Genomic DNA, 22,926 nt, shown 5'->3' on the forward strand with positions numbered 1-22,926 from the left:
TTCACTTTTACACACGACATTAACGGAACTGGGGAGACGAGATAACAACGAGCAACAGGTAGCAAATATATCTCGTTTCTCAACACAAGACACATGAAAACATACCTCTATCTTGGATTTTTTTTTTATATTCTTCCTCTTTATTTTCCCTGTCCCTGAAGGATAAATCCTATTATTATCCTTATAAGTTAGCAAAACATTGTTTTGCTAACTTATAATCTTACACCGGAGCTTTGGAGGTTTGGATGCGCTCTGCTCATTTCACTGCAGCTCATATTACGGGTGAAAAATGACCTACCGCGGCCACCAGGGGGTCCCCGAGAGCAATTTATTTTTGTCCATATAAGAATGATTTCGACATACATGATCAAATATATATTATTGTAGAAAAAAATAAATTACAACTTTATAATGAAATTGTGTGTTTTGGTTAATATAGTCACATAGAAATTGTTAGTTTAGTTTGCAATGCCTTGGGCCAGCCCTGCTCTTTTGACTGCATTTTACCATCAAAAAGGGTCTGTACCCTTCATTTTCATTTAGGTACTCTCTTGCTTTGATACACACTAGCAAAAGTGACGCTTACTGTAGTTACTACCCAACTGTGTATGCTGTCATAGAGAGAGGGATGGTTTTCAGACTCAACTACTAAGAATTGCAAAATCGGTCTTTTTGAACCTTTACAGTTCCCGTAGTTCTTCAGGCTTTTAAACGGAGTCAAACCTATCGGGTAGGTAGCTGCACCTGAACACGTCCCGTTTGTCGGTAAGTTCAAGTAAGTTCGGTCACGTTAGTTTTATCGCAAAATATTAGCATAAAAGGCATGTATGGCGTAAGCTAACTCTCTAAAAGATGAGTAAATGATTCTAACATTCGTATAAATGAAAACGTATTTGTGTGATTACAGACGTAAGAAAGTTACAATTATTTTAGTTTTCCCCACAGCCACAAAATAAATTTAAAACGTGAAAAGGGTTGCCTATTTTTGCTTAGATATTTCTACAATTCGGCTCTAAATAAAGTAAATAAAATATTTGAGATTAAAGCAAGAAGAAGCCCTATAACAGCTCATTGTAAAAGAAACTTAAATAGGCAGAACTGAGCAAACTAAAATTATTCTCTGAGAATTATTTTGTGCAAAAAATGTTACAAACATTTAAACTGTTTTCAACCCCGCCAGGTATTAATATTTACCCCGCCAGGTATTAATGACAACCTCATTAAGTATTTTAATTAGCATTATCCATCAGAACCTAAACCTAAGTTTTTTACATATTTTCACTGCAGACGTTCTATGAAGAACTTAAAGTATGCTGAGTTAACAAATGCACCAAAGGTCAATTTAAAAATGTCTCTAAGCTGCAAACCTTAAGTTTTAAAGAGAATCTATTATGCAAAGTTTACATTTTGCATGCATCCAGTCTTTGGCAATAAATTAATGTTTTTTGGTGTCTACAAAATTTGCCATTTAAAAAAACATTTTGAATGTAACGTCACAAATCGTCAGGCACTTCCTGTCATCTAGCAACCCCAGCAAAGCACAGCCTGTTACCTAGCAACCCCAGCTGAGCTCCAGCATGTTTAGTCAGCTGGTTTTACTGCTGTATGCACTGTACAATGGCTGCTGGAAATATGATTGTTTTGTTGTTTACCATTCAGAAACCCCTTGTCTTGTTGATTGTGCAGGAGGCTCCACTTCTGCTTGTGCATCTGTTTGCAACCATTTTCACATGCAAGTGTAAAAGTTGACCTGGGGGTCGGGGCCAGCAGCAACTTTTTGTATTTAAAGTGACAAGAGGCCCTAAAACAGCTCAATATAGGCAGAACTCGGAAGAATGAAGTCTCAATAACTAAGAATGATTTTGTGCAAAAACTGCAATGAATATGTTTTGTGTTTTGTGTAGCCCCCAGACTTATCCCAACCAATTCAAGGAAGCATAATAAATCACCTTTAACAGGTAAACAGACTTTTACATTTTAATAAATGGGTATTTAAAATTCTTTTGTTCTCTTTTTGCTCAAAGGAGAGGGTCCGTTTCCTGCTGTGTTGGATTTGGGCACCTTAATGTCAGAGAAAAGGGCCTCTCTGCTGGCCAATAAAGGTTTTATAACTCTTGCTTTTCCCGTATTCAACAACCCCAAAATAGAAAGGATGAATCTGGACGACTTCGAAGAGGCAGTGAAGTTTCTACAAAATCAGCCAAAGGTGACGAGACACATCCAGTTTCCTAGTTTCCATAAAATCACTTTATGTAAAAGAAACAAACTAATAAATTGAAAAACGTGCAACATCTCATCCTGTCTCCTGTATTCTGGGAGCAGGTTATAGAAAACATAACTTCTATATTCAATGGCGTGTCGGCCCAGGTCAGATCTTTCAGGCAACAACCTTAAAGATGTTTAACACACTATAAAATACATTTATTTTTTTGTTGCTGAATAAACTCTCGTTAAAAAATGTACAATCTATCCCTCTATAGTCAATCCATTTTCCAGACTTTCTATCCATTCACCCGTCCATCCATTTATTCTTTTTTTGTTCAACTATTTATTTATTTTTTCTTTCTCTGTAAATATTCATATTGCATATAATATCCATTCTTAAGGTTCTTTGGATACTGAAATCAACTGGTAATTAATCCTAACCCTAAAAAAAGACAAGGAGTGGGATTAAATAAGGTTCTCCCTTTCACACATGGTTTGTTATGACGCTTAGTTTTTATTTGAGTATTTTGGTTGTTGTTTACTCTGTTTTAGTCATTTTTATTTTGTTTCTGTTGTTTTTCTCATGTCCAAAATAAATAAAACATTCTATTGTCTAGCTGCTATATAGTCATAGTGAAGTCTCAGGTAACTCAAAACTATATAAATCCCTGCCAGATTTAGATTTAAAATAATCTTTAATCTGAGCAGGGTCTAAATCTTTTATTTTGGTTAAATGTAAATGATAAGAGAAACTATGCCTTCCAGAATAATACATTTTTAATAGTTTTATTACATATTTTGTCAAAAGTCTGTCTCATTTCATAATTCATTTTTATTCCTAATCCTCCAAAGTCCCCAGAAGTTTGGACTCTAGAGTATACGTTAGAAAATAATGTTGAGAAAAGGAAACATTTCACAAAAAAAAACAAAACTGAAGTTAATTTTTGTTTTAAATGACCAAATATCAATGAGCTTTTAAAGTGCTCTTGAAAATAAGCAATCACATTTTCTTTTAAAGTAGTTAGTTTTTCCTTTCATTCCCGAACTGACTGTTTTGATCATTATTTCTTAATTTCATGTTTTTCGCAGGTGAGCAGTGAAGGAGTTGGGGTAATATCCCGATCTAAGGGGGGTGACATCGCGCTTTCCCTCGCTGCTTTTGTGCCTGGAGTTGAAGCTGTGGTGTGGATCAATGGTTGCTCTGCTAGCGCAGTCCTACCCCTGTATTATAAGAATAGACAGATTCTCTCAGCATTGAAGTTTGACATGAACAAAATGATTTCCACCGAGTCGGGAGCCTTTATCACCAAATATTCCATGCATGATCCTCTGAAGGAGGAAAACAAGGCATCCCTGGTGCCTATCGAACGAGCAAGCGGACGATTCCTGTTTGTAGCTTCAGAGGACGACTTCAACTGGGACAGCAAGGCCTACATGGACGAGATGATGGACAGACTAAAGCGTCATGGGAAGGAGAACTTTGAGAGTGTGAGCTACCCTGGAGCCGGACATTATTTAGAGCCCCCGTTTGGACCGTACTGCCGCTCTAGCTTCCATCTGTTTGCACGTATGCCAGTAATGTGGGGGGGGGGGAGCCTCGGACCCACGCTGCTGCTGAAGTCCAGCTATGGAGGAAGATCCAGGAGTTCTTCAGAACTCACTTAAACTGTGACAAAACTCAAACTAAATCCAAGTTATAGTGCTGCTGTCCTTAAGCTGAGAAAAAATATATATATTTAGGATTTAATTAGGAAGTTTACTTTGTAAAGTTTAAAGAATCATCTTGATAGTTTGATCTTTGTGTTACCATGGCTACAATATGGTGTAACCTTTGTGTTTGTTGTAATCTCTGCTGGGTTTGTTCACAAAAACCTCACAGCAAATAATAACCAATAATCAGTGATTGATTTTAAACTCGCCAATTAACCTGGGCTCCCTATCATACACTTCACTAAATCTGTATTTAAACACGATTAGAGATGCTGAGGTTCTTAGTAGGAGGGGGCCGAGGGGCTAAATCATGATTCTGTCTAGGGCCCCATATTATCTGGCGATTCCTGGTTTACCTTTAAGATTTCAGTTTGTTGTATAAAAGGCATTTCAATCTGGAGAGACTCACACGGAGAAGAAAATAGCAGTTAAAAGATTTAATGGTACAATTTCTTTGGCGCTCGGACCCGGCAGAAGACCGTGAGCCGAGGATCGCCGTGAGCAGGCGGTCTGCTCGGCGAGCTCGGGATAGTCTTCCCCCCGGGACCGAAACTGGTGGTGGAGCGGAGCTTGGAGAGGAAGAGCACAAGGGATCCTGGAGGACGACCCTCATGGTGAAGGTGGAGAAGGGGAGGAGGTGGGTCGAAGCACGGCTGACGAGCAGGAAGACCCCAGGGTAGCTCGGACTTTTGAAGGTGTCTTTGGACGACGATTGGCTGGAGCGGCGTGACGCTCCGGTCCGGATTGGCTGCGGTCGGGCGTAGTGATTAGATGATGTGGTGAAGCTGGTCGAGTCTCCCAGTTTGAATTTTCGCCAAGGCTCCATTATTAAAAAAGAAACCAAAATATCACACCAGCATTCTATTCTTTGTGAAAATTACTTTTACAGTCTGGTTTACAGTTTTATATTATAGATATAAATATCAGCAACATTTGTAATTTTGGCCGATTAGTACCGTTAATTTTAGGGTAATTAACTGCTGGCAATATTACAATATTTTTCTATGAATTTTACAATTACTTATATTTTTACAACATATTAATGTGTTTTCTACATTTCATGACTGTCAAAATCACTTGAAATATATGTTTATTGAGTTAAGGTAATTCCATGTATTTTCTATGATGATGAAATGTTTTGGATATTATGGTCAGTAACTGTTGGAATTTTACAATTTTTTACCATAAATTTACAGAGTTGTTTTTATAGTGTATAACTCAGCAGGTCATAAATTTATGCCGCTAATTCAGGTTCAGCTATGGAATCAGAATCACATAATTGAAAAATACAAAGTTTGCACTGACAAGGATTCATTTGGTTTGTATAGAAGTTATTTATTCTGCTTTTGAAATGTTTAATAACATTTTGATTGTTATAGAATCTCATGATGTTGATGTTTTCAGGAATTGATAACTATGTGATAATTCTTCACAAGAAATATGACTGAATTTTGAAACTGTTTTCAACTGTAGGCAGTTGAGCAAATAACAGGCTTATGCCATAAATTAGAATGTGACTGAAAAGTTCCTTTGTTAGCAATTTCATCACCAAGTGAAATTATAATTATTTCGTACTATGTTTAATACCTGCTAAAGGGTTATTTTGCACAGGTACTATTAATCTGACAAGCGTCATCAGTCCATACAGTCTTCTTGAATAAGACTGTATGGCATTCAGATCTATGTTTGGGCTACTACTAGTTCCACTACTAAGAATAGATTGGGTTTGAGCCATTACTGTTATATAATTCTTAAAGAATTTCAAAGCCAGCTGGTAAGTAATTCTCATCACAATATTCCTATAACATTCCTATAAATAACATATTTGAATCAACAAGATGTAAGAAAGTTACGATTGATTTTGTGTTTCCAGTAGCCACAAAATATTGTTAAAAGGTGAAAGTGTTGCCTATTTTGCTTAGATAGTCACACAATTAGGGTCTGTCTTTAGAAACAGGAGTTCGATATGTTACCGACTGACCTTTAGTTTATTTTTATAGAGAACACTTTTATTAGAACGATCGTAATTTGTCCATTAAGCCCTAAAGGTTTATCATATTTTGTCAAATTTCAAAGTTAATTTCCAGCACGTAAAGGTCAAAATCACATTTTGAATTATATTTGTTTTGAAACTCAAAATTATGCTTCATGTCTGAGACTTAATGGCACTGATTTTGTCAAAAAGGACTTTACATCACTGATCAGTTATTAATAATAACAATAATAATAATAATATCTTTTTAAATATAAATAATAAGAGAAACTAAGCCTTCCAGAATAATACATTTTTAATAGTTTTATTACATATTTTGTCAAAAGTCTGTCTCATTTCATAATTCATTTTTATTCCTAATCCTCCAAAGTCCCCAGAAGTTTGGACTCTAGAGTATATGTTAGAAAATAATGTTGAGAAAAGGAAACATTTCACAAAAAAAACCTGAAGTTAATGGCCTTAAAGTGTCTAACTTTTGTTTTAAATGACCAAATATTAATGAGCTTTTAAAGTGCTCTTGAAAATAAGCAATCACATTTGCTTTTAAAGTAGTTAGTTTTTCCTTTCATTCCCGAACTGACTGTTTTGATCATTATTTCTTAATTTCAAGTTTTTTGCAGGTGAGCAGTAAAGGAGTTGGGGTAATATCCCGATCTAAAGGGGGGTGAAATCGCGCTTTCCCTCGCTGCTTTTGTGCCTGGAGTTGAAGCTGTGGTGTGGATCAACGGCTGCTCCGCTAATGTAGCCTTACCCCTGTATTATAAAAATAGACAAATTCTCTCAGCATTGAAGTTTGACATGAACAAAATGATTTCCACCGAGTCGGGAGCCTTTATCATTCCATAAATATTCCATGCATGATCCTCTGAAGGAGGAAAACAAGGCATCCTTGGTGCCTATTGAACGAGCAAGTGGACGATTCCTGTTTGTAGCTTCAGAGGACGACTTCAACTGGGACAGCAAGGCCTACATGGATGAGATGATGGACAGACTAAAGCGTCATGGGAAGGAGAACTTTGAGAGTGTGAGCTACCCTGGAGCCGGACATTATTTAGAGCCCCCGTTTGGACCGTACTGCCCCTCTAGCTTCCATCTGTTTGCACGTATGCCAGTCCTGTGGGGGGGGGGGAGCCCAGGGCCCACGCTGCTGCTGAAGTCCATCTATGGAAGAAGGTCAAGGAGTTCTTCAGAACTCACTTAGACTGTGACAAAACTCAAACTAAATCCAAGTTATAGTGCTGCTGTCCTTCAGCTGAGAAAAAAGTATATATATTTAGGATTTAATTAGGAAGTTTACTTTGTAAAGTTTAAAGAATCATCTTGATAGTTTGATTCTTGTGTTACCATGGCTACAATATGGTGTAATCTTTGTGTTTGTTGTAATCTCTGCTGGGTTGTTCACAAAAACCTCACAGCAAATAATAACCAATAATCAGTGTTTGATTTTAAACTCGGCCAATTAACCTGGGCTCCCTATCATACACTTCACTAAATCTATATTTAAACACGATTAGAGATGCTGAGGTTCTTAGTAGGAGGGGGCCGAGGGGCTAAATCATGATTCTGTCTAGGGCCCCATATTATCTGGCGATTCCTGGTTTACCTTTAAGATTTCAGTTTGGTGTATAAAAGGCATTATTAAAAAAGAAACTAAAATATCACACCAGCATTCTATTCTTTGTAAAAATTACTTTTACAGTCTGGTTTACAGTTTTATATTGTAGATATAAATATCAGCAACATTTGTAATTTTGGCCGATTAGTACCGTTAATTTTAGGGTAATTAACTGCTGGCAATATTACAATATTTTTCTATAAATTTTACAATTACTTATATTTTTACAACATATTTCTGTGTTTTCAACATTTCATGACTGTGAAAATCACTTGAAATATATGTTTATTGAGTTAAGGTAATTCCATGTATTTTCTATGATGATGAAATGTTTTGGATATTATGGTCAGTAACTGTTGGGATTTTACAATTTTTTACCATAGATTTACAGAGTTGTTTTTATAGTATATAACTCAGCAGGTCATAAATTTATGCCGCTAATTCAGGTTCAGCTGTGGAATCAGAATCACATAATTGAAAAATACAAAGTTTGCACTGACAAGGATTCATTTGGTTTATACAGAAGTTATTTATTCTGCTTTTGAAATGTTTAATAACATTTTGATTGTTATAGAATCTCATGATGTTGATGTTTTCAGGAACTGATAACTATGTGATAATTCTTCACAAAAAATATGACTGAATTTTGAAACTGTTTTCAACTGTAGGCAGTTGAGCAAATAACAGGCTTGTGCCATAAATTAGAATGTGACTGAAAAGTTCCTTTGTTAATAATTATAATTATTTCGCACTATGTTTATTACCTGCTAAAGGGTTATTTTCAACAAGTACTATTAATCTGACATGCGTCATCAGTCCATACAGTCTTATTGAATTACACTGTATGGCATTCAGATCTATGTTTGGGCTACTACTAGTTCCACCACTAAGAATAGATTGGGTTTGAGCCATTACTGTTATATAATTCTTTAAGAAGTTAAAAGGAATCTCAGTCCGGCCCAGAACCCAGCTGGTAAGTAATTCTCGTCACAATATCTGAAATCTGCACCTAAACAAGACACACTTGTCGGTAAGTTCAGTCATGTTGGTTTTATTGCAGTGTTAATATGAAAGGCATGTGTGGCGTAAGAAAACTGTCAAAAAGGTGAGTAAATGATTCTAACATTCCTATAAATAACATATTTGAATCAACAAGATGTAAGAAAGTTATGATTGATTTTGTGTTTCCAGTAGCCACAAAATATTGTTAAAAGTTAAAAGTGTTGCCAGTTTTGCTTAGATAGTCACACAATTAGGGTCTGTCTTTAGAAACAGGAGTTTGATATGTTACCGACTGACCTTTAGTCTATTTTTATAGAGAACACTTTTATTAGAACGATCGTAATTTGTCCATTAAGCCCTAAAGGTTTATCATATTTTGTCAAATTTCAAAGTTAATTTCCAGCACATAAAGGTCAAAATCATGATTTGAATCACATTTGTTTTGAACCTCGAAATTATGCTTCATGTCTGAGACTTAATGGCGCTGATTTTGTCAAAAAGGACTTTACATCACTGATCAGTTATTAATAATAATAATAATAATAATAATAATAATAATAATAATAATAATAATAATAATAATAATATCTCTTTAAATAAACTTCCTAAGAGTTTTTAATTAACTTCTCAATCAAATTGTAGAAATTAACCATAACAATATCTCTCACTCTCTGCACTATAAAAAAAGTGTGTAAATTTCACGGTAAAAAATGGTAAAATACCAACCGTTTTGGCTTTAAAAATTTAACAAAAAAACAAGTAAACAGAAAAAACCGATGGCAAAACAGAAAAATGTGGAAATACCAGCAAAGTAAAGAACAAGACAAAGAAATAGCCCATAAATTTTCTCAACTGTTTTTATAAACTTTACAAGAATTAAAAAAAAAACACCCAGTTGTTTTTTTTTTGATAATCTGTTAATATTTTTTGGTGTTAAGTAAATGGACCATTTCATAAACCTCCAGAGTATGTTACACTGTGCCGTTACCAAGCAACCTAAGCTGACCTTCAGGACATTTAGTCAGCTGGTTTAACTGCTTTATGCACTGTACAATGGCTGCAGGAAAAGACAAGTGTTTTTTTTGTTTTTTTTTTGCTGACTCACCATTCAGAAACCACTGCTGCATATTTCTTGGTTGTGCCGGAGGCGCCACTTCTGCTTTTCAAAGATGCATGGTTGTGTAATTGCACATCTATTTGCAGCCATTTTCATGTGAGTTTAAATGTGGAGTTGGGGGCGTGGCCAGAAGCAGCTTATTTGAGATTAAAGCAAGAAGAGGCCCTAAAACAGCTCATTGTAAAAGAAACTTAAATAGGCAGAACTGAGCAAACTAAAATAATTCTCTGAGAATTATTTTGTGCAAAAAATGTTACGAACATGTAAACTGTTCTTTCAATTTCAGACAGCATGTCGGCCCAGATCAGACTGAGGCTGCTCCCCAGCGCCAGGTGTTTATTTGACGAGCCCGTTCAGGTGAAGGTGGCCGGACTGAGGTCCAAGCAGCTGGTCACCTTGAGAGCCAGATCCACCGATGAGAGAGGAGTGGTGTTCAATTCCTCGGCCAGCTACCGCGCCGACGGCAGAGGGGAGATCGACCTGAACAGAGACGCCTCGCTCAGTGGGAGCTACGTCGGGGTGGAACCCATGGGTCTGCTGAGGTCACTGAAGGCAGATACCTTGCACAAATATTTCTTTAAGAACAAAGCACTGGAACCTTTCATGGTGAACTTCTCTGTGCATGAGGAGGAGGGCGGGATGCTGGCCGAGGCGACCAATGAGAGGCGTCTCATGGGAGATGGAGTCAGGCGAGTTCCTGTCGAAGTGGGCAACAGTCAAGGAGTCCTGTTTACCCCGCCAGGTATTAATGACGACCTCATTAAGTATTTTAATTAGCATTATCCATCAGAACCTAAAAAGTTTTTTACATATTTTCACTGCAGACGTTCTATGAAGAACTTAAAGTATGCTGAGTTAACAAATGCACCAAAGGTCAATTTAAAAATGTCTCTGAGCTGCAAACCGTAAGTTTTAAAGAGAACCTAATATGCAAAGTTTACATTTTGCATGCATCCAGTCTTTGGCAGTAAATTAATGTTTTTTGGTGTCTAAAAATTTTGCCATTTAAAAAACATTTTGAATGTAACGTCACAAATCGTCAGGCACTTCCTGTCATCTAGCAACCCCAGCAAAGCACAGCCTGTTACCTAGCAACCCCAGCTGAGCTCCAGCATGTTTAGTCAGCTGGTTTTACTGCTGTATGCACTGTACAATGGCTGCTGGAAATATGATTGTTTTATTGTTTATGTAACCCAGGCTTTCCCTCTTTAACCCTGCAGCTGCTGGAAGACACCCAATGGACTCTGCGTTGTGTTTGTGTGAGGGTGGGATGTGTTCCGTGCAGGAGAGGAATCAGACAGGGGCTCTTCGTTGTGGGGAGACTTTGGCGCGTTTATTTTGTTCACCTTACAGGCAGTAAACACACTGTCAGCATTCAATCGTTTTTCTTTTTACAAAATAATCAAACATCACCAAAACAAAATGTAATTTATACTTAACAGGCAAACTGAACAAACAGAAATGGATCGGTATATTAATATACTGTATATTTTACACCGAGCTAGCAGAGCTGCTGCTTACCTTACAGGCAGTAAACACACTGTAAAGAGTACGCAGTTCACGCGCAAAAAATCCCCTGCGCTACGGTGTCCCCGGCAGGACAAACATGTCAGAATTGTGGTAGTGCCAGCAATTACAGAAAACAACAGCACCCTCTTTTGGAACATTTATGCACTGCTTTACATTTACCATACAGAAACCCTTTGTCTTGTTGATTGTGCAGGAGGCTCCACTTCTGCTTGTGCATCTGTTTGCAGCCAGTTTCACATGCAAGTGTAAAAGTTGACCTGGGGGTCGGGGCCAGCAGCAACTTCTTTGGATTTAAAGTGACAAGAGGCCCTAAAACAGCTCAACATAGGCAGAACTCGGAAGAATGAAGTCTCATTAACTAAAAATGATTTTGTGCAAAAACTGCAATGAATATGTTTTGTGTTTTGTGTAGCCCCCAGACTTATCCCAACCAATTCAAGGAAGCATAATAAATCACCTTTAACAGGTAAACAGACTTTTACATTTTAATAAATGGGTATTTAAAATTCTTTTGTTCTCTTTTTGCTCAAAGGAGAGGGTCCGTTTCCTGCTGTGCTGGATCTGGGCACCTTCATGTCAGAGAAAAGGGCCTCTCTGCTGGCCAATAAAGGTTTTATAACTCTTGCTTTTCCCGTATTCAACAACCCCAAAATAGAAAGGATGAATCTGGACGACTTCGAAGAAGCAGTTCAGTTTCTACAAAACCAGCCAAAGGTGACGAGACACATCCAGTTTCCTAGTTTCCATAAAATCACTTTATGTAAAAGAAACAAACTAATAAATTGAAAAACGTGCAACATCTCATCCTGTCTCCTGTGTTCTGGGAGCAGGTTATAGAAAACATAACTTCTATATTCAATGGCGTGTCGGCCCAGGTCAGATCTTTCAGGCAACAACCTTAAAGATGTTTAACACACTATAAAATACTTTTATTTTTTGTTGCTGAATAAACTCTCATTGAAAAATGTACAATCTATCCCTCTATAGTCAATCCATTTTCCAGACTTTCTATCCATTCACCCATCCATCCATTTATTCTTTTTTTGTTCAACTATTTATTTATTTATTCTCTCTCTGTAAATATGCATATTGTATATAATATCCATTCTTAAGGTTCTTTGGATACTGAAATCAACTGGTAATTAACCCTAACCCTAAAAAAAGACAAGGAGTGGGATTAAATGAGCTTTTAAAGTGCTCTTGAAAATAAACAATCACATTTTCATTAATGTAGTTAGTTTTTCTAACCGTTAAAGTGTGTGTTTGAATAGTCTTTCATTCCTGAACTGACTGTTTTGATCATTATTTCTTAATTTCATGTTTTTCGCAGGTGAGCAGTAAAGGAGTTGGGGTAATATCCCGATCTAAGGGGGGTGAAATCGCGCTTTCCCTCGCTGCTTTTGTGCCTGGAGTTGAAGCTGTGGTGTGGATCAACGGCTGCTCCGCTAGCGCAGTCCTACCCCTGTATTATAAGAATAGACAGATGCTCTCACCATTGAAGTTTGACATGAACAAAATGATTTCCACTGAGTCGGGAGCCTTTATCATTAAATATGCCATGCATGATCCTCTAAAGGAGGAAAACAAGGCATCCTTGGTGCCTATTGAACGAGCAAGCGGACGATTCCTGTTTGCAGCTTCAGAGGATGACTTCAACTGGGACAGCAAGGCCTACATGGACGAGATGATGGACAGACTAAAGCGTCATGGGAAGGAGAACTTTGAGAGTGTGAGCTACCCTGAAGCCGGACATTATTTAGAGCCCCCGTTTGGACCGTACTGCCCCTCTGGCTTCCATGGGGTTGCACGTATGCCAGTCCTGTGGGGGGGGGAGCCTCGGACCCACGCTGCTGCTGAAGTCCATCTATGGAGGAAGATCCAGGAGTTCTTCAGAACTCACTTAGACTGTGACAAAACTCAAACTAAATAGAAATTATAGTGCTGCTGTCCTTCAATCAAAAACCAGCCAAGATGTCTAAGAGAGAGTTTTGGGCTGAAAGGAAGCCGTTACTCCAAAAAACAAAACAAAACAAAAAAAGCTAGAGTACAGTTTGAAAATCCGCTATTAAAGCAAACCTTAACTTGATCTATATAAACTCATGTTTTTGAAAGTAGTTTTTTTTTTTTTTAACAACACTATTGTTATGCCATTTAGCAAATAGAAATATTTCAGTTGTAATAATGGGAGCCAGTCGCTTGACCCAGATACAGAACACACTCAGAAAAATCAGATGAATAAAGTTTAGTTTGAACAAATACTGCATGAGTTGAATGTGTGGTTCTTGTCCTAGAACTGACGGAGAACTGAAGGCAGTGGAGACGAGAGGCAAGTGGACAGTTTAGAAACATAGAAATGATGATAGTTAAAGTGCTTACTGCTCTAGTTGAGATTCTCCACCAGAGGGTAAGGTCACTGGATCTAGGTTCCCTTGTGGGGGAGAAGAGGAATGGTCCAAGTTCAGATGATCGGAGAAGTAATGTGATTCCTGGAAGCTGTGGGTTGATGTTTTCATTGGAGAGCGGACAAGTAACAGCAAAGGTAGTGGAAAGAGGAGCGGTTCGTCGCCAGTCATGGAATGAGAAACCAGAGAATCTTTTTGGAAAACTTTCAGTGATGAAAGTGAATAACTCGAGTAACACAATGGGTAGTAGCCAAGAGAAAAACCTACGAGGAGGCCAAAAGGTAAGTGCAGATTAAAAAAAAACTGGAAGACCTCAGAGGCTGAACTCAGAGAGGTGCAGAATACCATAACAGCTAAACACTCAGGCACTGGAGGACTGGTGATCGGCTCCTCTTATACTCTGGCTGAGGAAGCCGATTGCTTGCATGTGCATCGACACAACACCTGAGACCGCCTTCCAGAAGACAGCAGCCTCCTGGATCCCACTGGTGGAAGACTGCAGAAAAACAGCATAAACAACAAAAAGAATCAAAAACCACAACGCCAAAAACTCCAATTCCCAACATCAGTAACCCTGGCAAAATCTTAAAAAGTTTGTTACAATTTAATATCAATTAGAGGAAAAATAGATAGTATGTCATTTCCTACAGTTTTAATTCATGAAAGTTGGGGGTTTTCCCGAAGTGTAAAAACAGCACTGTCATATTGCCATCAAATTACAATTCTCGCAGATTTTTAACTAAATGCTTTATGTAATATTAATTCTAATAAAAAGCATTCTGATTGATTCTAATAAAAAGCATTCTGATTTTTATTTGTTTCTAAGAACAGCTTTTAAAAACATCCCTTCTCTAACACAAATATATTCCTTAAATTGTTTTTTTTTTACCACATTCTTAGGAAAACACAATTTCTTGTACTTAGTTTATTACTTTTATGTTTTTAAAGAAACCGGAATAATTTGTTTTAATATTCCAATTTTCTGTATTACACTACGGTCCAGTAGGTGGCAGCAAACATACCTCTATCTTGGATTTTTTTCTATTCCTACTCTTTCTTTTCCCTGTTCCTGTCATAGAGAGAGGGAGGGTTTTCAAACTCCACTACTAAGAATTGCAAAATCGGTCTTTTTGAACCTTTACTGTTTCCGTAGTTCTTCAGGCTTTTTAAACTGAGTCAAACCTATCGGGTAGGTAGCTGCACCTGAACACGTCCCGTTTGACTGTAAGTTCGGTCACGTTAGTTTTATCGCAAAAATATTAGCATAAAAGGCATGTATGGCGTAAGCTAACTCTCTAAAAGATGAGTAAATGATTCTAACATTCGTATAAATGAAAACGTATTTGTGTGATTACAGACGTAAGAAAGTTACAGTTAATTTAGTTTTCCCCACAGCCACAAAATAAATTTAAAACGTGAAAAGGGTTGCCTATTTTTGCTTAGATATTTCTACAATTCGGCTCTAAATAAAGTCCCAAGCTATGTCTTCCCGTTGTAAATACACACCCATTACTGTTATTCATTTACTTACAATAAACACAAACATTTTTGTCGTGTATTGCATTTCAGTCTTTAGCAACAGGAGTTCGCCCTGTTACCCACTGACCTTTAACCTATATTTACAGAGAACACTTTTATTAGACCGATCGTAATTTGTCCATAAAGCCCCAATGATTTATCATATTTTGTCAAATTTCAAAGTTATTTTCCAGCACGTAAAGGTCGAAATCATGATTTGAATCACATTTGTTCTGAAACTCGAAATGATGCGACATGTCTGAGACTTAATGGCGCTGATTTTACATCACTGATCAGTTAATAATAATATCTTTTAAAATAAGCTTCCTAATGAGCTTCTCCACCAACATGTGGAAACTGACTGCAATAATCTAATCTGATAGAATTCTGCAGCTGTGTTGCTTGGGATTTCTATATTATATATATATAATATTTACAATATTATATATAATAGTGTAATATATATTATATTTAATTTATTATATAATAATACTATTATATGAACCCTAATATAGTAATATTAGTAATAATAATATAAACAACTTAAATTTTCTTCTAAAATCTTTTTGGATTGTGGGAGGAAACTGGAACACCTGGAGAGAAACTGCAAACAGGAAATTAACTTTTGATATTTATTCACTCTTTTTCTTTTTTTACTCACACCTAAGGAGAATTTAGAGAAATCAATTAACCAAACAGTCATGATTTTAGACTGTGGCAGGAAGCCAGGAGCCCGGAGAGAACCTACAAATAGGAAACTGGTGAAAATCTTTTTACCAGTTGTAAAAGCTGCCAATGCTTAGCTTTAGAATTTCAACAAAAAACAAGTAAACAGAAAAAAAAACCGATGACAAAACAGAAAAGTGTGAAAATACCAGCAAAGTAAAGAACAAACATTTAAATATCTTACAACACATATTAAAGAAAAACAAAACCATTGGCAAATATTTAGCCCAAAATTTTTCAACTGTTTCTAAAAACTTTCCTAGCATTTAACAAAACAACCAGTTGTTTTTTGGTAATCAGTTAATGTTTTTTGGTGTCTAGTTGTATGAACCATTTCATAAACCTCCAGATTAAGTTACAGTGTGCCGTTACCTAGCAACTTAAGATGACCTCCAGGACATTTAGTCAGCTGGTTTAACTGCTGTATGCACTGTACAATGGCTGCTGAAAAAGACAAGTGTTTTGTTGTTGACTCACCATTCAGAAACTCCTTGCTGCATTCTTGGTTGTGCAGGAGGCTCCACTTCTGCTTTTCAAAGATTTATGGTGCTATAATTGCGTATCTGCTTGCAGCTATTTTCACGTGCAAGCAGCAGCTTACTTGGCTTTAAAGTGACAAGAGGTCCAACAGTTCATTCTGAAAAGAGATCAAAATAGGCAGAACTGAAGACTTTTCAGACTTTTGATTTTGTGCAAAAAATTGTATGAATATGAAAACTGTTTTCTTTTAGTTTCAGAAAGCATGTCAGCCCAGATCAGACTGAGACTGCTCCCCAGCGCCAGGTGTTTATTCGACGAGCCCGTTCAGGTAAAGGTGGCTGGACTGAGGTCCAAGCAGCTGGTCACCTTGAGAGCCAGATCCATCGATGAGAGAGGAGTGGTGTTCAATTCCTCGGCCAGCTACTGCGCTGATGGCAGAGGGGAGATCGACCTGAACAGAGACGCCTCGCTCAGTGGGAGCTACGTCGGGTTGGAACCCATGGGTCTGCTGAGGTCACTGAAGGCAGATACCTTGCACAAATATTTCTATAAGAACAAAGCATTGGAACCTTTCGTGGTGAACTTCTCTGTGCATGAGGAGGAGGGCGGGATCCTGGCCGAGGCGACCAATGAGAGGTGTCTCATGGGAGATGGAGTCAGGCGAGTTCCTGTCGAAGTGGGCAACAGTCAAGGAGTCCTGTTTACCCCGCCAGGTATTAATGACGACCTCATTAAGTATTTTAATTAGCATTATCCATCAGAACCTAAAAAGTTTTTTACATATTTTCACTGCAGACATTCTATAAAGAACAAAAGGTATGCTGAGATGAGTTAACAAAGGTCAATTTAAAGATGTCGCTGATCTGCAAACCTTTTAACTTTTAAAGGGGACCTACTGTGCAAAAATTACATTTTGCATGCTTTTGTGCTTCCATTCGGGTTTCATCTGCTTCTAAAAAAACACCCAGTCTTTGTTTGGCAGTAAGTTGATGTTTTTTGAGAAATTGAGCCATTTCAAAAACATTTAGAATGTAACGTCACAAATCATCTAGCCGTCATCTAGCAACCCCAGCTGAGCTCCAGGACGTTTGGTCAGCTGGTTTAACTCCTGTATGCGCTACAATTGGCTGCTGGAAATATGATTGTTTTGTTGCTTAATATTCATAAACTCCTTGCTACAGTCTTGTTGATTGTGTTTGAGGCTTCACTTCTGCTTTATAAAGATGTAAAGCTCTTCATCATGCAAGTGTGCAAGCAGCTGCTTCTTTGGATTTAAAGTGACAAGAGGCCTTAATACAGCAAAAAAATAAAAATAGGCAAAACTGAGCAGAATGATTTTTAAAAATATCTAAGAATGACTTTGTCCACAAAATGCAATGAGTATGTTTTGTGTAGCCCAAAGACTTATCCTAACCTGGTCAAGGAAGCATAATAGGTAACCTTTCATAGGTAAACAGACTTTTATTTTTTAATAAATGAGTATTTAACATCCTTTTGTTTTCTTTTTACTCAAAGGAGAGGGTCAGTTTCCTGCTGTGTTGGATCTGTGCACCTTCATGTCAGAGAAAAGGGCCTCTCTGCTGTCCAATAAAGGCTTTATAGTTCTTGCTTTACCCGTATTCACTGACAAACCCAAATTAGAAAGGATGAATCTGGATGACTTTGAAGAAGCAGTGCAGTTCCTACAAAACCAGCCAAAGGTGACGAGACACATCCAGTTTCCTAGTTTGTATAAAATCATTTGTTAGAAAAGCAAACTAAAAATATCAGTCAGCTTTTAAAGTCCTCTTGAAAATAAGTACCAATTACATTTTCTTGTAATATAGTTAGTTTTTCTTACTGTTAAAGTGTATGTTTGTCTGAATAGTCTTTTCATTCCTGAGCTGTATTTGTTGATCATATATTATTTTTTTAATTTCATGTTTTTCGCAGGTGAACAGTAAAGGAGTTGGGATAATATCGCGATCTAAGGGGGCCGACATCGCGCTTTCCCTCGCTGCTTTTGTGCCAGGAGTTGAAGCCGTGGTGTGGATTAACGGCTGCAGTGCCAACGTTGGCATCCCCCTCTACTATAAGGACCGTCAGATCCTCTCACCACTGATGTTCGACTTCACTAAGGTGATTCCCAGTGAGTCCGGAGCTAACATTATCAAGCAGGCCGTTGAAAACCCTCTTGCTGAAGAGAACAAGGGCAGCATTGTTCCCATTGAACGAGCCGGGTCACATTTCTTATTTGTGGCCTCTGAGGACGACCTCAACTGGGACAGCAAGGGTTACCTGGACGACATGGTGGCGAGGCTGAAGCGTCACCAGAAGAAGAACTTCGAGAGCGTGATGTACCCTGCGGCCGGACACTTACTGGAGCCGCCATATGGACCACACTGCCCCTCTGCGTTACACGGGATGCTCAGGTTTCCAGTGATGTGGGGCGGAGAACCTCAAGCTCATGCTGCAGCTGAACTCCACCTGTGGAAGAAGATCCAGGACTTCTTAAGAACTCACCTGAGCTGCAATCCTGCACAGAGTAAATCCAAGTTATAGATTTAAATCTGTGGATTTCAGAGGGTCGGTTTTACCTAAATGAAATTATTAGTTCATCTCCTCAGCAGAGCTTGGTGGCTTACTGAGGAGGAAGTTCAGTAAGCCACATTCAGCCTCAGTTGGACATCCCTGAAAACAGAAATTAACATTAGAACACCTAATTAACTGTACAATAATGTATGTAATAGTTTTGTATAGAAAGAACAGATTTAATATTCTGTAATTGTGATTAAATGTGTTCTACAGTTAGAGTACTGTAACGTTTTTTCTTAAATACTTTATAATAAAAAAGATCTGAAGTAAAATCGTGGGATTTTTTATTATAACACTTGCATATAAGCCATAAGAAAAACTTCACATTAATTGTGTTAGTTGTCTGGAAACTAAGCCAACAAAAGGACTGGCTGAAACATGGTTAAATAATCTGCTATTAGTTGAAAATAATCTAGTCCAGGTTGGACTGTTGTGGTTTTGCAATTAGAGCAGTTCTAATATGATTCTGGTGCAAAGAAGGGGTAAAAATGGCCCTTTATTGAAGTTTCACAAATCAGAAAAAGTTTTCACAAATCACAAACATGGTTTTAAATATTCTCCTATTAGTTGAGAATAATACAGTCCAGGTTTAAACAGTCTAGGTGTCGTAGTTTTTTTAACTAGAGTAGATTAAATATGCTGAAGGCAGTGAAAAATTAGGTGGAATCGCCCTTTAGCCATTTCCCGAATCGGAAACCAACTTTAGCTTCGTGTTTGTATCTACAACAAATTTCTAATAAAATGTTTTAAAAACGTGCCCTTCTATACTTTTATTTTGAAGAAACCCCGGCCGCCTGCGACTGCTTCCGTTTACATTCGGGTCAGTAGCCGAACGTAGCAGGAAGAAGTGCCCTCCAGGATTGAGGACACCTACCATCCAATTATTCATCCTACTACACGTAGTTGAAGGTATTCTGTGAGCCCCCAAAGGTTTTTACAGTGTTTGGAAAAAGCAGGGCGTTTTGAGGTGTTTTTAGGATAAATAAGTGCCGAAGTTTGGGCGACCTTAGCCAAACGACTGTTTACTTTTTACTCTTCAGAAGTTTATAAATGTGGTTGAAAGTTAGTGACCTGAATATTCATTTATTAAATTAAAATAACAACAAAGACGTGTGTTTTTGTAACCCTGCTGTATTTGTACTGTGTTATTTTGTATTTGTACTGTGCTATTTTGCTTTTCTGTATTCTTTTACTTTATGGGTAGTGTCCCTTTAAGAGAACGGAACGACATTACTTTACGGCAGCATTCCGACTGCAGTTGCTAAGGGAATTCCCGGGCTTTAGAGTTCAGAGCTGCTGCAGAGCAGAGACATGCTAGTCTCAGCCTGGCTGCATATTGCCTAACTTTGATGCTCATATGATGTTTCCCTGCTAGGTGAGCATTACTGGAGATTTGTAATGTCGTATGTGTTCTAACTTTATTTACTAAGTTGTCGCTAATGCGGTAATGCTCTAGAAACCAAACTCCTGTTTTACCATGGGTAATGTGAGTTAAAATGACTGTCAAGTTTGTTATGTTAAGTGAAATATTTAATTTTCATTGATGTTCATAAGGTGCATATTTTATTATTTCATTTTATTATTTTAAATGCTGTTTTAAATTGAAGCCCACTGCAGTTGCTAAGGGAATTCCCGGGCTTTAGAGTTCAGAGCTGCTGCAGAGCAGAGACATGCTAGTCTCAGCCTGGCTGCATATTGCCTAACTTTGATGCTCATATGATGTTTCCCTGCTAGGTGAGCATTACTGGAGATTGGTAATGTCTGCATAGTTGTGAGAGGAACGTTGGGTCTTCGTGTGCCTGCAGAGGAGGAAGGAGAGGCTGCTGAATATTTCGTGTTTGTGGACACCGGCTGCCATCATCATTTTGGGTCCCTATCCCAGTCAAGACAACCTTTTTTTCATTTGTATGCACCAGACACACACATACAAATATAGAGCTCTATATGAACTTATTTTTTTTGCTGGCCAGCTTCTTTTGTTTTTTTCCTTTACCAAGGACTCTGTTATAGTGAATGTTGTTCACTCTAAGATTTGAGTTGAGATGAAGTTGGATGTATTTCAGTCCAGAAATTTGTAATAAACAAAACTGGTTGATAGTAAACTGCTATCTGAACCCGACTAAATTCTATTCTTTGGTTACATTTTCAACTCAGTTTATAGCCAACTTGGGTAAATTGTAGCTAAAAAGTACAGCATAGTATATAATCTTAAAAGTTGTTTTTTTTATTTTTAAGTTAATCAAGTAAATGTAGTTACGTAAATATAACTAGTTGCTATCTAACTCTTTTTATAACATGATTAATAATATGAAGAGTGAATAAAGTAAATAATTTGTATATTTCACTAAGTCAAGTAAAAGACTCCTCTGTATTATAATTTAAAAAGCGAAATTTTCACCTATTTCTGAAATCTCTGCAAAAGTCAACAGCAAGTTCACTTTAAAAAGTCAAAATGTTTGACGAAACCTTTTGTTTCATTTTGTTTCACAGCACAGATGTCCAATCAAGTCAGGCTGAGGCTTCTGCCCAGCGCCAGGTGTCTGTTCGATGAGCCCGTCCAGGTGAAAGTGGCCGGTCTGAGGTCCAAGCAGGTGGTCACCATGAGAGCCAGATCCACAGACGAGAAGGGAGTGGTCTTCAGCTCCTCGGCCACCTACAGGGCAGACAGCAGCGGGGAGATCGACCTGAGCAGAGACGCCTCCCTCAGTGGGAACTACGTTGGGGTCGAGCCCATGGGTCTGCTGTGGTCTATGAGGTCAAACGTCTTGCACAAGAGGTTTCAGAAGACAAACTCCCTGAATCCCCATGTGGTGAACTTCTCAGTGCATGAAGAAGAGGGCCGGATGGTGGCTGAGGCGACCAATGAGAGGTTTCTGATGGTAGACGGGGTCAGCCGAGTTCCCGTCAAGCAGGGAAATATTCGTGGGGTGCTTTTTACTCCCCCAGGTTGGTCTTTGTTGCTTTAACTCTTTGTTGAATTTGCAAAGTAATGATGCTTTGAATTTTTTCTGGCTAAGGTTTTGCCTAATATGGTTCAGTTCTGTTAAAGTTCAAGAAATACTGAAGCAAGAGCAGCACATTTAACAAAATGCACCAAGAAACTGGCTGGTTACCGAGATTGTTTGTTTTATTTTTGGAAACAAAAAACGTTTGAGTTTATTTTGCTACAATCTCCCTACTACATGTAGGGAGCCTGTAGTATAAAGCAATATTAGTAGTTTATTGAAGTAACTTCAGGCTCTGAGTCTCTGGGATCATCAGTAATATTTACTGGGAACTCAATAAAAATGTGAGAGAAAAAAAAAATAAAATTACAAAGTTAAACCAGATAATATTTGAGAAGAAATTTCTCCACAGAATTTATAATCCATACCTAAAGCAGAAAGGTTTGTTGCTCCCTCAGACTGGAATCAACTGCAAAAAGACTTAAAGTTGAAGCAAATATTATCTTCAATGTTAGTCAGATATTACTGAAAATTAATATTGTCAGTGCTGTTTCTATATCTTTTTCTGTAAAAGCTGCTAAAAAAATGTAATCACGTAATATTAGGATCAACAGAAGCTTAAAATTACAAAAAGATTGGAAGTTGGCCACAAAATTAAAAAATGAAAGGTTCAGGAAGTGGATTGTTTATTTTTTTTCAGGAGAAGGGCCGTTCCCTGCTGTGTTGGATCTGTACACGTTTGGTGGCGGTCTGTCGGAGAAAAGAGCCGCTCTGCTGGCCAGCCGGGGATTCTTGGTTCTGACGGTGGCGCTGTACGGTCACGATGACCTGCCCAAGAACATTAAAGAAGTCCATCTGGATTATTTTGAAGAATCCATCAAATTTCTAAAGAACCAAGATAAGGTCAGGTATTAAAATGTTGATATTTTGATCCCTTTTAGCAGCTTTGTCCTATACAAAAAAAGGATTAGATACACTGAAAAAAACCAATTCTGACTTTAATTTCCTAGAATCAGAATTTTTTTATTTTGTTTATTCACCATCAGGCAAATCTAATCTTAAAACTCGAATGTACCAAATAAATTTGGGACGAGCTTTCAGTGTGGATA

At 37.7% G+C, this 22,926-nt stretch overlaps 3 protein-coding genes across 15 annotated transcripts in view; all 3 read left to right on the forward strand.

Moving 5' to 3' along the window:
* Nucleotides 1–22,926, forward strand: part of LOC116721714 (acyl-coenzyme A thioesterase 1-like) — a 36,407-nt gene that overhangs the window by 9,771 nt on the left and 3,710 nt on the right. For 5 of the 9 annotated variants that reach the window (XR_004339669.1, XR_004339670.1, XR_004339672.1 and 2 more), the window contains exons 1-3: nt 19,676–19,781; nt 21,363–21,818; nt 22,518–22,720. The exons of 1 other annotated variant lie outside the window; for it this stretch is intronic. Coding sequence is in view for 4 of the 8 variants with exons in the window: in XM_032565617.1 (XP_032421508.1) it covers nt 21,368–21,818; nt 22,518–22,720 (654 nt within the window). In the remaining 4 variants the exon portion in view is untranslated. Of the gene's footprint in view, nt 1–19,665; nt 19,782–20,606; nt 20,778–21,362; nt 21,819–22,517; nt 22,721–22,926 lie in introns of those variants that run through there. 3 more of the 9 variants (XM_032565615.1, XM_032565619.1, XM_032565616.1) reach the window with 3 other exon arrangements.
* LOC116721719 (acyl-coenzyme A thioesterase 2, mitochondrial-like) lies at nt 622–13,404 on the forward strand. Of its 4 annotated transcripts, none has more exons than XM_032565625.1 (4): nt 622–765; nt 9,923–10,384; nt 11,705–11,886; nt 12,503–13,404. In XM_032565625.1, exons 2-4 carry the CDS (start codon nt 9,934–9,936, stop codon nt 13,100–13,102), a joined length of 1,233 nt encoding a protein of 410 aa, XP_032421516.1. In that variant the 5' UTR covers nt 622–765; nt 9,923–9,933; the 3' UTR covers nt 13,103–13,404. The 4 variants fall into 4 exon arrangements, with proteins under 4 accessions (XP_032421516.1, XP_032421515.1, XP_032421518.1 ...); XM_032565624.1 differs by having other exon boundaries at nt 622–730; XM_032565627.1 differs by having other exon boundaries at nt 622–730; nt 9,929–10,384.
* Nucleotides 14,652–19,144, forward strand: LOC116721716 (acyl-coenzyme A thioesterase 2, mitochondrial-like). 2 transcript variants are annotated; one of them, XM_032565620.1, is made up of 4 exons: nt 14,652–14,763; nt 16,550–17,011; nt 17,814–17,998; nt 18,231–19,144. In XM_032565620.1, the coding sequence occupies exons 2-4, from the start codon at nt 16,561–16,563 to the stop codon at nt 18,837–18,839; spliced, it is 1,245 nt and encodes a 414-aa protein (XP_032421511.1). In that variant the 5' UTR covers nt 14,652–14,763; nt 16,550–16,560; the 3' UTR covers nt 18,840–19,144. The 2 variants fall into 2 exon arrangements, with proteins under 2 accessions (XP_032421511.1, XP_032421512.1); XM_032565621.1 differs by having other exon boundaries at nt 14,729–14,798.

This window comes from Xiphophorus hellerii, chromosome 6 (assembly GCF_003331165.1).
Source record: "Xiphophorus hellerii strain 12219 chromosome 6, Xiphophorus_hellerii-4.1, whole genome shotgun sequence".
Taxonomy (NCBI): Eukaryota; Metazoa; Chordata; class Actinopteri; order Cyprinodontiformes; family Poeciliidae; genus Xiphophorus; species Xiphophorus hellerii.

What these genes read in the sequence shown, in the direction of transcription:
- LOC116721719 (XM_032565625.1), top strand. Translation starts at nt 9,934, where the DNA reads ATGTCGGCCCAGATCAGACTGAGGCTGCTCCCCAGCGCCAGGTGTTTA. An exon ending in AGTCCTGTTTACCCCGCCAG is followed by an intron (nt 10,385 to 11,704) that starts GTATTAATGACG and finishes TTTTGCTCAAAG; the next exon opens with GAGAGGGTCCGTTTCCTGCT. An exon ending in TTCTACAAAACCAGCCAAAG is followed by an intron (nt 11,887 to 12,502) that starts GTGACGAGACAC and finishes TGTTTTTCGCAG; the next exon opens with GTGAGCAGTAAAGGAGTTGG.
- LOC116721716 (XM_032565620.1), top strand. Translation starts at nt 16,561, where the DNA reads ATGTCAGCCCAGATCAGACTGAGACTGCTCCCCAGCGCCAGGTGTTTA. An exon ending in AGTCCTGTTTACCCCGCCAG is followed by an intron (nt 17,012 to 17,813) that starts GTATTAATGACG and finishes TTTTACTCAAAG; the next exon opens with GAGAGGGTCAGTTTCCTGCT. An exon ending in TCCTACAAAACCAGCCAAAG is followed by an intron (nt 17,999 to 18,230) that starts GTGACGAGACAC and finishes TGTTTTTCGCAG; the next exon opens with GTGAACAGTAAAGGAGTTGG.